Source organism: Phocoena sinus, chromosome 1, assembly GCF_008692025.1.
Source record: "Phocoena sinus isolate mPhoSin1 chromosome 1, mPhoSin1.pri, whole genome shotgun sequence".
Lineage (NCBI taxonomy): Eukaryota > Metazoa > Chordata > Mammalia > Artiodactyla > Phocoenidae > Phocoena > Phocoena sinus.
In genome coordinates this window covers 16108794-16121597 of record NC_045763.1, presented here as the reverse complement: position 1 = coordinate 16121597, position 12804 = coordinate 16108794, and the positions used below count along the sequence as shown (strand labels likewise).

The following is a 12804-nucleotide window of genomic DNA, read 5'->3' as shown; positions in this document are numbered from 1 at the left end:
GAAAGTGGACATAATGAGAGAACAGTCAAGAATCTGTTGTATAGCAAATAGATGCCAAATAATTGCAAGCTGTGAGGTCACAAAATTGTCATTAAGGATTCATGAAGCCCAGAGTTAGATAATGTGGCTGAGCTGCCAGTTGTTTTGAAATGGCACCTTCAGGAAAGGGACCCTGCCTTGTAGTTTTTAAGTGAAAAAGTGTTGTGTAGGCCTCTGAGGTAGGTAAAAAGAACGGCACACTCTGGCTAGAAACTGGAATTGCAGTGAAAAAGCACACATTTTATGTGTGCAGAGATCTAAAAGGATACGAAGACTAATACCACCTGCTCTTGGCCCCTTCATTCATTCACCCTTTCCTTCTGATTATGTGTATTTCCTTGTGACTATGTATATGTCTCCTATAGTTTAATTCGCTTTTGTTTTTGGACTTTTTAATATGCTCTATATTGGAATGATTAACAAAGTCTTGAGTTATGTTTTTATACTTAAAATGAAGAGCTATGGGCTTCCCCAGTAGTGCAGTGGTTGAGGGTCCACCTGCCGATGCAGAGGACGCGGGTTCGTGCCCCGGTCTGGGAGGATCCCACGTGCCGCGGAGCGGCTGGGCCCGTGAGCCATGGCCGCTGGGCCTGCACGTCCGGAGGCTGTGCTCTGCAACGGGAGAGGCCACAGCAGTGAGAGGTCAGCGTACCGCAAAAAAAAAAAAAAAAAAAAAAAATGAATAGCTATGGTTTTCAGCCTAAATAAGACTGGGCTGATATTTGGTGTTTCTAAATTTTATATTGAAATTCCATTTATTTTACGTCACATTGAGAAATATTCCATAGCATGAAAGCCTGAAACCATTAGCTTTTCTTTAGAGGTCGAACAGTTTGTAACATGTCATAATGACAGTGTTATATAGTAATGTTGTCAGGCTCTTTTGTATCCATCCAGTTTCCTTCCCCATTGTAAGCTCCTCGGTGACAAGGATTTTTGTCTTTTCTTCTCCTTGTGTCTGGTCTGCATTACACTAAGTTTTTAGTCAGTGCTTCTGACTGACTCAGAGGATATGATACTCAACTGTAGTGAACTATTTATAGTGTGGGATTAAATAGAATAGCCTGTTACCCTAGAACGTCGTATAACTGCCCCATTTTCATCATTTAAGTCTTTCAGATGTCACTTCCATACAGAGGTATTTTCTGATCACCCTCTAGGGATAGCCTAGTACCATAGTTCATGTTCTTCAGAGAATTAGCCCTATCTGCAAATAGGCTTTTGGTTGTTTTGTTTTCCTCCCCACACTAATATAAGCTCTTTGAGAGCAAAAACTTGTTTACTTGATGCCTAGAACAGTACCGAACATAGCAGTTGTTTAATAGGTATTTGTTGACTGGTTTTTGGTCTGTTTATTTAATGTTAACTTTTGAATTACATTTGCATGTGAATTTTTTTCCTGTTCTTTTTCAGTTTTTCAGAAACACTGGAATTGGCAGATGACATGGCCATTGATATTCCCCATATTTGGTTGTACCTTGCTGAACTGGTGACCCCCATGTTAAAAGAAGGTGGAATCTCCATGAGAGAACTTATCATGTAAGTTATACATGTTTCTTTTGATGTATATCTAGTTAACAGCTAGCTTTCTAGCATAGTGCTCTCGCTTTAGTGCTTTTGAGGACCCTCACACGCAGCCTGTGGCTCTTTCAGACTTCTAATTTCAGTATAAAAATGTTATATTTTTCTAAATTGGAGAAGTGATGGGGATATAATAGCCCTGTGGTCCATTAAGGTTAGATATGGCTCCAGAATCATACAATTGGAAGGTGATTGCTCCTGGAAGCTTAATGTTAATCTGACTTTTATGTCTCTCATTGCTCCAATGCTGTAAGAAGTTATAGTTCCACATAAGAACATTCAGACTGTGGTACCTGCATAGCACATGCTCAGGTTGTTTTAAAAGGAGCTGAGCTCTCAGGCATTTCTAGATTTGGATGTGAGTGGGAAATTGTTGCTACATTGTGTAGACTAGTATTTCCCAAACTCTTCTTCAAAACATTAGTATTTCCCTCAAAGCTGTTCACATAGTCAAACTCTGCATACTATTGTGTCCCTTTTCTTTGAGATTCACAAAGCGTTTTATAGCATGTTAAAGGTTGTGAGAATCCTATAGTAAAACCAAGCAACAAATAAAAACTTTAGCTTTGTTTAAGTCAGCAGTGCTTCACTTAATTGACTGTAGAATCCTTTTTTGAGGATTAATTATTGACGTCCTGTGGAACACAGTTTGGGAAATACTGATATAGACTGTGAGACAGTTGGTTCCTTTCTGTTTCATCTGTATTCTAAAGAAAAGCTTCCTTTCTTAAAAACACTTCATAACTAAGCTTCACAACTCCCTGCTACCTAAGGTGCTTCTCTTCTTTCGTCTTAAGGTGGAGCTCATGTAAATAAACAGATTGTTAAGTGAGGCTGATCTTTGCATTGCTTCCGTCACTGAAGCAGTTAGAGAAAAAGACAAAACCCAGGAATTCTAAAGTCTCTTTTCCAGCTTCCCCATGAAGCGTAAAGTGAACCTGAAGTCTCTGAACTACTTCTGAAAATTATTACTTAGAGATGTTCTGGAATTTTGCTTGCCCAGTATTATTTAGGTTGTACAGTATCTGTTCTTTTGGCACACATTGTTTGCATACTGTTCTAGAACAGAGAATTTGTTCAGAGGTACTTAATCACTACTCTTATCGTTTACAGAGAATTTAGCAAACCTTTACTTCCTGTTGGAAGAGCTGGAGTCTTGCTTTCTGAAATATTGCACCTTCTGTGCAAACAAATGGTGAGTGTTGGATTTAAGCAGCCTATTGGGAAATGTAGTGATTTTGATCTTGGGTTGTCCGTGAAAAGCGTAGGTATCACTGTGCAGGTAACTCTCTTAACTTCTATTATTTGAAGAAAAAAAAAAAAGTGAGGTTTCTGGTTCAGTCTAGTTTCTTCCAAAGGTATATTTGTCCTTCCGTTTTCTTGTAATTTGGGAAAGAATTATCTAATCTCAGCTAGATTTCGTACAATTCTAAAGAATCGCAAGATGTATTTTATTTGTGGCTAATGATTTTATCTTCTCTTGAAACAAAATGCCTATGTTATTTATACTTTTTAATAGATTTCAATTAAAACTCCTCTGCTTTCAGAGAAAGATAAGATTCATAAAATGATTAATTTTACAATATTTTTGGATCACGGGCTAGGTAATCTGATTAGAAATAGGTGGTAAAAAAAATCATATTGATATCACTTACATATGGAATCTAGAATACAACAGAAACAGACTTACAGACATAGAGAACAGACTTTTGGTTCCCGGGGTGGGGTTGGGGTAGGGGAGGTAGGGGAGGGATGGACTGGGAGTTTGGGATTAGCAGATGCAAACTATTATATGTAGAATGGGTAAACAATAAGGACCTACTGTATAGCACAGAGAACTATATTCAATATTTTGTGATAAACCATAATGGAAGAGAATGTGAAAAATAATGTATATATATGTATAACTGAGTCACTTTGCTGTGCAGCAGAAATTAACACATGATAAATCAACTATACTTCGATAAAATAAATTTTCTTAATGACAAAAAAAGAAATAGGTGGTAAAAATGATTCTGTAGGATTGTGAATTTCTATCTTAAAGTTGCATTTATTTTAGTTTAATAAATACTGCATAATTCTTTGCAAAACTCTATGCTAGGATTTTAGTCTGCAAAGATAGCTAAACCTTCAAAGAATTTATAGACTGGAGAGGGAGACAAACAAATCTAAACCAATAGTTTCAAAAGAGTGTCAGTGCTATATTAGAGGTCTAAGACGTTTGGGAAAGTGGTGTAGCTTCACAAAGGTGATGTAACTCCTGGGGTGAGAAACATCAAAACAAAACAACTCACGTATGAAAATTTTAGAGTGATTTCTGACTTAAACTATTATACTTACTTGTATAATAGTTATTCATAGATAGGTGTACTAAACAGTCTCGTCTCTAATTCTAGTTGATTGTCTATTTGTTTTTTCTTAATATTCTTTGCTTGATGGCACTAAAGTTTTTATTAAACCCTAATTTGTAGATCCAGAATTTTCTCTTGCTCTTCTACCTACTTGACTTTAGTCCCTAAAATTCAAATTCTTGTTAACTTTTATTTGTAGAAACAGAAAGCAAATTCTCACTTCTCCTAACTAAAACAAAATTCTCATAGAATATAAGCTCTGGAATTAGCCTGAGTTTAAATCCTGACTCTGCCAGGTTATCGGCTATACCTTGGGCAAGTTAGTCTGTGAAATAACTAGTACATGTTCCTTAGATGACAGTTGCAGCCTCAAAGCCTGACATTTTCCTTTATCACTGTGACTTTGTTCAGGCAGTGGACTTGTTGTACCTCCTCATCAGTTTTCCACCTGACAGCAGCTCTTCTCTGTTGTTTTCTGGGCTCAACCTTGCACTTCTTCTTGCCCTTGAAATAATTCTCATTCCTTGATCAGGAGCAATGACTTCCTTAGTCATTCTCATGTTAGGTCGCATAATCATAACCTACTATGAAGACGGACTCCAGGGAGGCTTATTGAATGGCTTTAATAGCAGATGCATATAGCACTATCCAGGAAAAGAGACAGTTTTGAATTTATAAGCTCTGTGAATTGGACTCTTTTTAGGTGATTATATTCATAAATCCCAAACACCAGCTTGCAGATCCCCAGATTAGTCATCTGGCAGAAGAAATTCTTGAACGTTAAGCAACTGTACTTCATTTACCATTACATTTATGAACATTCAGACATCTCAGTTTGAAAGCTAAGTGTCCTAAGAAATTAACTTCGTATCAGCAAGGAAAAGTTTCAGTTTTTTAGCCTTCCTTCTAACTTCTGTACTCTTGACTTCTTTTTCTCCTTCCAATGTAAAACTAAATGGATTGGACTTAATGTCTGTTTTAGAGCCATAAGAAAGTGGGAGCCTTATGGAGGGAGGCTGACCTCAGCTGGAAGGATTTTTTACCAGAAGGAGAAGATGTACATAATTTTCTCTTGGAGCAGGTGAGTAAGAGCAAGGCTTGTGCCTTCCTGTTTGATCGTAGTTGGTCTGTTTCTTAGAGGAGATAAAGGTATTTGTACTAGTATTCCAGTTATTAAAGTTAGACCAAAATAGGAATCATGGTCAAGATGTCATTGTAAGTCCATGCTTTAAAGCCACTTTACCCAAAAAAAAACCTCGTGATTCCTAAGGACAAATATTTCCTGGTCTCTCGTCACAATCAATCACGATTCTCACCAGGCAACTTTTAACAACATCGTAGCCTTTTGTCTCTGCGTTCATTAGATGATAGATAAAAAAGAAAAGAAAAATTTAAGGACTTAGCCACACTTAGAAAACAAGCTACACGTCTCCATGAACCAGAAATGAAATTGATGAATAAAGCAGGGTTAATAGGGCTAAAGCTGCAAGTCTTCTGAGCTCTGGGTCTGAAAGCAAATAGAGACAGGAGAAGTTATTTCTGTGGGATAATAGGGTCTAGATGCCCCTTTCAAGGTAGAAGATTGGAGACAGGCTTACTGCATGTCACTAAGTGGAAACACGATAAATAAATACGAGGAAGTAGATATAGTCTTGTAGGCAGAACCTCAGCTAAGCTGCCTACTGACTTGCTAACTGGATTCAGAAATCCACAACAAGGCAGAAGGCTACATAGTCAATATAATCTGGTCCTAAGTAAAGAATTGTGGGGGATCAAATAGAGGCAACCATAAAAAGAAGAGTGACAAAACAAAAAACTTCCTCTCAAAATGATTCTGCAAGTCAGAATCCTAAAACATCTGAGGAAAATAAGTGCTAAGACAGCCAACAAAATCGGCAATAAGAAGAAAAAAATCACTCTTAGGTAAAAAGAAAATAATAAAGCAATCTGAAAATGGCTTTAAGTATATTTTAAGCTGGATATATTTAAGCTGGATAAAGACATTAGGTTAACTGTGGACTTTAGCTTCCTTTTGGTTGTAGTCTAGATACACTGAGGAGCACTCCTGCCATGATAATAAGAACCTACATAAGGCATAATTTATCTTGCATAGCTGGGCTCATAAAAAGTAGAAGAAATTCCCAAGTAACAAAACGAATAAGGGGGAAAAAAGCCAAAGATGAAATCGACTCTGAGCAGTAAGCACATGTAAAGGGTGTGTTGCCTAATACCATTATAAGTGCTGCCAGAGATCTTGAAGATGTTGAAATGGTCCCAGTTCAATATTACCCTGGCTCCAAGAAGCAGCAAACCAAAATGCTCTTTGGAGAAAACTATACCCAACTTAGCTCTTACTTTCTACAAATTAACATTATCTAAATATATGAGTTAATACTTAGAGTTCATTTAACGTATAACGAAACAGGTAACCATGAGTGACAGTAAACAGACAATAAGTGCAAGATTTAGACTCCAAAGACTTGAGATAATGGAATCATCACTCAGCATATAAAATAACATTATTTTAAAAAGAGAGACTCACAAAAATGAGCAAACATGAAGAGAGTAGTCAAAATGACTGGGCAGATATAAAAAGAGAAGGAGAAGAAACTAGACAGAATTCTAAGAGATGTTATGAAATTTAGAGGATAGAATGAGAAAGTCTAACGTGTCTAATTGGAGTCCTAGAAGGGAAAATAGGGTGAATGGAGAAGAGGCAGTATTTGAAGAGACTGTGGCTGACTTTTCCAGAACGGAAAAATACATGAATCTATATAGAAAGCACATGTATACCACATAGGATAGTTACATTTTAGTGAAGCTGCATAATATCAAAAGCAAGCAAAAAACGATTTTAAAGTAGGTAGAAAGAAGCAGCACATTACCTACAAAGGAAAAGCAGACCATGCAATAGCAACAATGAAAGCCAATTGTTATCAAAGTATACATAGATAACAATGAAAGATGGTGGCGTAATCTTTTTCTTTTTTGCGGGTGGTGGGCGGGGGCTGCATCGGGTCTTAGTTGCGGTACGTGGGATCTTTCGTTGAAGCGCGCGGGCTCTTCGTTGCGGACCGCAGGCCTCCCTCTACTTGTGGCGCACAGGCTCCAGGGTGCTTGGGCTCTGTAGTTGTGGCGTGTAGGTTCCAGAGCGTGTGGGCTCTGTAGTCTGCAGCACGCAGGCTCTCTAGTTCAGGCGCAGGAGCTCAGTAGTTGCGGCGTATGGGCTTAGTTGCCCCAGGACATGTGGGACCTTAGTTGCCTGGCCAGGGCTTGAACCCATGTCCCCTGCATTGTAAGGCAGATTCTTTACCACTGGACCACCAGGGAAGTCCCGGAATAATCTTAAAGTGCTGAGAAAATATCAGTTAATCTAGAGTTGACTTCCAAATAAACTAACCTTTAAGGATAAGGGCAACATATATTTGGAAACTTAATAACACACTTCTAAATAACCTGTGAGTCAATGAGACATCATAAAAGATTTTTTAAATATTTTGTACTGAATAAAAATGAAAACACAACCCATCAAAATTTGTGGGATGCAACTAAAGTCATACTTAGAGTGAAATTTTTAGCACTGAACACCTGTGTGTAGGAAACAAGTAAGGTCACAAATCAGTAACTTCAGCTTCAACCTTACAAAATTAGAAGATGGAAGAGCAAATAAAACTCAAAGTAAATAGAAAAAAGGAGGGGCTTCCCTGGTGGCGCAGTGGTTGAGAATATGCCTGCCAATGCAGGGGACACGGGTTCGAGCCCTGGTCTGGGAAGATCCCACATGCCGTGGAGCAACTAGGCCCATGAGCCACAACTACTGAGCCTGCGTGTCTGGAGCCTGTGCTGCACAACAAGAGAAGGCTGCGATAGTGAGAGGCCCGCACACCGTGATGAAGAGTGGCCCCCGCTCACCGCAACTAGAGAAAGCCCGTGAAAAGAAACGACGACCCAACACAGCCAAAAATAAATAAATAAATTTTTTAAAAAAGGAAATAACAAGAATCAGAGCAGAAGTCAATGAAACAGAAAAACAGTAGAGAAAAGTCACTGAAATCAAAAGCTGGTTCTTTGAAAAGATAAAATTGATAAACCCCTCGCCAGACTAATCAGGAAAAATAAAAAGGAGAAGGCACAGATTTCTAATAAAAAGAATGAGAGAGGTGACATTGTATAGATTCTACACATAACAACAGGTAAGAGAATTTTGCGAATAATCTTTATGCCAATAAATACATCAACTTAGTTGAAATGAGTAAATTTCTTGACACAAACTACTAGAGCTGACTCAAGAAGAATAGATAACCTGAATATCTATGAAGGAAATTGAAGTAGTTAACGTCTCACAAAGAAAACTCCAGGCACCAGTGAGTTCACTGATGAATTCTATGAAACATTTAAGGGAGAAATAATGCCAATTCTGCAAAGAATTCTACACCAATTCTTCCAAAACATTGAACAGGAGAGACTTATTTTCCAACTCATTCTGTGAGGCCAGCATTAAATTGATAACAAAATCAAGGGCATTTTAAGAAAAGAGAACTATAGACCAGTGTTCCTAATTAACACAGAGAAAATCTTGTCAACAAAATTTTCACAAATCAAATGCAACAGTATATAAAAAGGATAATACATCATAACCAGGTAGGTTTTATCACAGGAATGTAAGGTTAATTTAAAATTTTAAAATCAGTGTGTGGATGGAGGGAAGATGATACAGTAAGAAGGTCCAGAATTAGTCCCTCCACTGAAACAACTATTGAGCTGGGAAGGTCTGTTAGAATCAGCTATTTTAGAATTATGGAGTGGAACACATGCACTACCAACACCAGGAGGATGCTTGATGAAAAAAAGAGTCTGGTAAATTCCAGTGATTTTGGTGTTTTGCATAGAAAGCTATCAGCCCCCAGCTCTGTGACAGACAGCTGAGGAGACAGTAGCACCTTCTTTCTGGCGCCAGGTTGAGCACTAAAGACCTTGCCCTCTAAAGATTGGTGTTGTGTCTTTTAATCTGCCTAGCAGTTCACCGAGTATCCTGTGCAGGACCTTGATGTCATTTCAGCTCCTCACCCTGAAGCAACTTCTTGGATGGGGTCTGTCAAAGAACTTAAACAGAACACATTTATGTCTTCCCCACGCCCCCATGCCCCTTTCTTTTTCTCATTGGATCCAGGCATTCACTGAAATCTCTGAAAGGTCACTGGCTGATTGCAGAGATAATGGATCAGAGACTTCAGTAACCATATACGAGAAGGAATATAGTCCTTGTCTAAAAGTCACTAAACAGATGACTGCAACATCATACGGGGTGAGGGAGAGAATCTGATGTCCAGACTTAACTGCATTACACTGTCTAGTTTTCAACAAAAAAGTTACGAAGTATTCAAAGAAACAGGAAAATACAGCTCATTCACAGGGGAAAAAAAGAAAATGACAGAAAGCATCCCTGAGGAAGCCCAAACATTGGGAATACTAGACAGGGACTTTAACTGACTTAAATATGCTCAAGTTGCTGAAGAAAACCATGGACGAAGAAATTAAGGAAATCAGAATGATGAATTGAGCAAGTTGAGAATGCTGGTAAAGAGGTAGAAATTATAAAAAGGAGCCAAGTAGAAACTGAAAAGTGGTAGTAGCTGAAATGAAAAATTAGACTCTTTCAACAGCAGGTTTGAGCAGGCAGAAGAATCAGTCAGCGAACTTGGAAACAGGGCAATTGAAATTGCTCAGTCAGTCAGGAATCACTGATTCAGCACTAATTTACTACGATGAAAATCCATCTTCAGTATTCACAACAGATATATTCTTTTACTAATTGTTTTGCTAATGGAATTTCTGGCATTATATGAAACTGAGTATCATTTAATTTTTGGAAAGTTCCTATAGTTTATTTTTTTAAAGAAAACTTTAAATTGTAATAATACATATTGAAAAAATAATCCATTTAACATATAAAGAGACTTTGAAAAAAGAAATTGCTCAGTTTGAGGAGCAAAGAAAAGAGAATCAAGAAAAATTAACAGAGTCTAAGGACCTAGGGGACCACCATCAAACACATCAGTATATACATAATGTAGTCCCAGAGAAGGGAGAAAGGAGGGGAAGAAAGTATTTAAGTATTTGAAGAAATAATGGTCCAAAACTTCCCAAATTTGATCCAAGATATGAATCTACACATCTAGGAATTTCAGTGAACTCCAGGCAGGATAAAGTCAGTTTCACATCAAGATATAATGAAACTGTTGAAAGACAAAAATAAAGAAGAAATCTTGAAAGCATCAAGAGAGAAGAGACTCGTCACATACAAAGAAGCCTCAATAAGATTAACAGCCAGTTTATTATCAGAAACTATGGCTGTCAAAAGACACTGGAATGATATATTTAAAGTACTGGGCTTCTCTAGTGGTGCAGTGGTTAAGAATCCGCCTGCCAATGCAGGGGACACGGGTTCGAGCCCTGGTCCGAGAAGACCCCACATGCCGCGGAGCACCTAAGCCCGTGCACCACAACTTCTGAGCCTGAGCTCTTGAGCACATGTGCCACAACTACTGAAGCCCGCGCACCTAGAGCCCAAGCTCCACAACAAAAGAAGCCACCGCAGTGAGAAGTCTGTGAACCACAATGAAGAGCAGCCCCTGCTCACCTCAACTAGAGAAAGCCCTGCGCGCAACAACGAAGACCCGATGCAGCCAAAAAAGAAAGAATAACTAAAGTACTATAATTTAAAGACTGTTTCTATCTGGCAATATTTCCTATAAAAATGAAGAAGAAATTAAGACATTCCCAGATAAAAACTAAGTGAGTTAGTAGACCTCCCCTGCTAAACTGAGTCTTTCAGGCTGAAGCAAAACAACACAAGAGTGTAACTCAAAGCCATACAAAGAAATGTAGATAACTAGTAAAAGTAACCACAGGTAAATATAAAAGCAAGTATTATTATGTTTTTGGTTTGTAGCTCCTCATTTTCTTTGCTATATGATTTAAAAGGCAAATCCATAAGAAAATAACTATAAATATGTGTTAATGGGCATACATTGTATAAAGATGTAATTTATGAAAATAACTACATAAGGATGGTTTCTCGCAGAATTCCCATGAGACCCAGCAGTTGTACTTCTAGGTGTATATCCAAGAGAAATGAAAACATATGGCACCCTGATTTGAAGTCAAATAAACCTGGATTCAGGTTCCAGTTTTCTACCACTTAAGACTTTAAACAAATTACTTGATTTCTCTAAGCCTCATATTCCTCACCTATGAAATGCTTATAAGAACTATCTGGTAGAATTTGTATGGGGATTAAATGAGATAATGTTTAAGAAGCACTGAGCATAGAGAGGAACTCAGTCAGTTACGGATGATGTTGTTATTAATAAAAATGTTTAGGGCTTCCCTGGTGGCGCAGTGGTTGAGAGTCCGCCTGCCGATGCAGGGGACACGGGTTCATGCCCTGGTCCGGGAAGATCTCACATGCCGTGGAGCGGCTGGGCCCGTGAGCCATGGCCACTGAGCCTGCGCGTCTCTAGCCTGTGCTCCGCAGTGGGAGAGGCCACAACAGTGAGAGGCCCGTGTACCGCAAAACAAACAAACAAACAAATGTTTAAAAGACAAAAAAATGAGGTTCCAGAAAACTTGGCCTTCTGTTTCCTGAATTTTAGCTTTCTTCTAAAATGGCTGGTTTAGGGACTCCCCTGGTGGTCCAGTGGTTATGCAGTGGGGGGGGCCTGGGTTCAATCCCTGGTCAGGGAACTAAGCCTGTGTGCTGCAACTACTGAGCCGGTGTGCTGCAACTACTGAGCCGGTGTGTCTCAACTAGAGAAGCCTGTGCGCCACAACTAGAGAGCCCATGAGCCACAACGAAGACCCAGCGCAGCCAACATAAATAAAAATTAAAATGGCTGGTTTAATGCCCTTTTTCTGGGAACCCACATACATTCTGCAAGAGATAGTGATGAGCTAATCCATAAATTTGAAGCCCAGCCTTCTAGGTTCTAGGAAGATTCGATAACGTATACAGAAGCACAGGGATTCTGAGAAATAAATGTTTCTCTCCAATGACCAAGGTAAACTTTACAGCTCACCACTGACTCTATTTGGCCATGGTAAAGACGTTCACTTTCACATTTTTGTGTCATATTAATGAGCAATGTAATTCATGTTTGACTTTGCTGTTGTTGTTAATCACTCTCAGACCTTCAATCATCTATGTAGATATAGGGTAGGTTAAAGAGGTGTTCTGTGTAGGTGTTCTAACACCTAAGAGTGTTAGAACAAATTTGGAGAATGTTTCAAGGCTGTGAAAAATTGCCTGTTCTTAAAAGAACTTATGGCCATCTTATAATTTTGTATGTATATTGAAATGTGGTGGTTGAGATATTTATCAACATTGAATCAGGAAAATTGTAATACTGGATCATGTTTCTAAACTTTATAGGAATATATTTTAAAATGGGCGTAAGTGGTAAAGACAATTAAAACGATAGAATGAAATTTCTTTTTCATAGAATTCAAGGTAATTTTTTCTTTGTGGATCAAAGGAGGGTATAGGAATATATCAGAGTCTTCTAAGGTATTAGAGGAAAATATGTTAATAATCTTTAATATTTTAATCTTCATGGTTTTTGCATAGAGAAATTTCATAAGGCAAAACATACTTATATACCTCATTTCCTTATACCCTTGAAAATGAAAAATTTTGATTATTGATTTTTTTTAACTACCCATCTAAGAGTTAAACAATTATGGCATCGTTTCTCCCACTCGGATTCAGAATGGTCAAGAGGTGTTTGAAGGACTTGACAAAACTAAAAGTATAGAGTTTTTGACAGCTGCTCGG

General features: G+C 38.3%; 1 protein-coding gene across 11 annotated transcripts in view; it reads left to right on the top strand.

Annotated features, from left to right (window-relative positions):
• The window catches only part of EIF4G3 (eukaryotic translation initiation factor 4 gamma 3), a 383092-nt gene that overhangs the window by 353053 nt on the left and 17235 nt on the right, over nt 1-12804 (top strand). For all 11 annotated transcript variants that reach the window (XM_032624986.1, XM_032624983.1, XM_032624984.1 and 8 more), the window contains 3 exons: nt 1453-1578; nt 2734-2815; nt 4954-5052. In XM_032624986.1, the coding sequence (XP_032480877.1) occupies nt 1453-1578; nt 2734-2815; nt 4954-5052 (307 nt within the window). The remainder of the gene's footprint in view (nt 1-1452; nt 1579-2733; nt 2816-4953; nt 5053-12804) is intronic.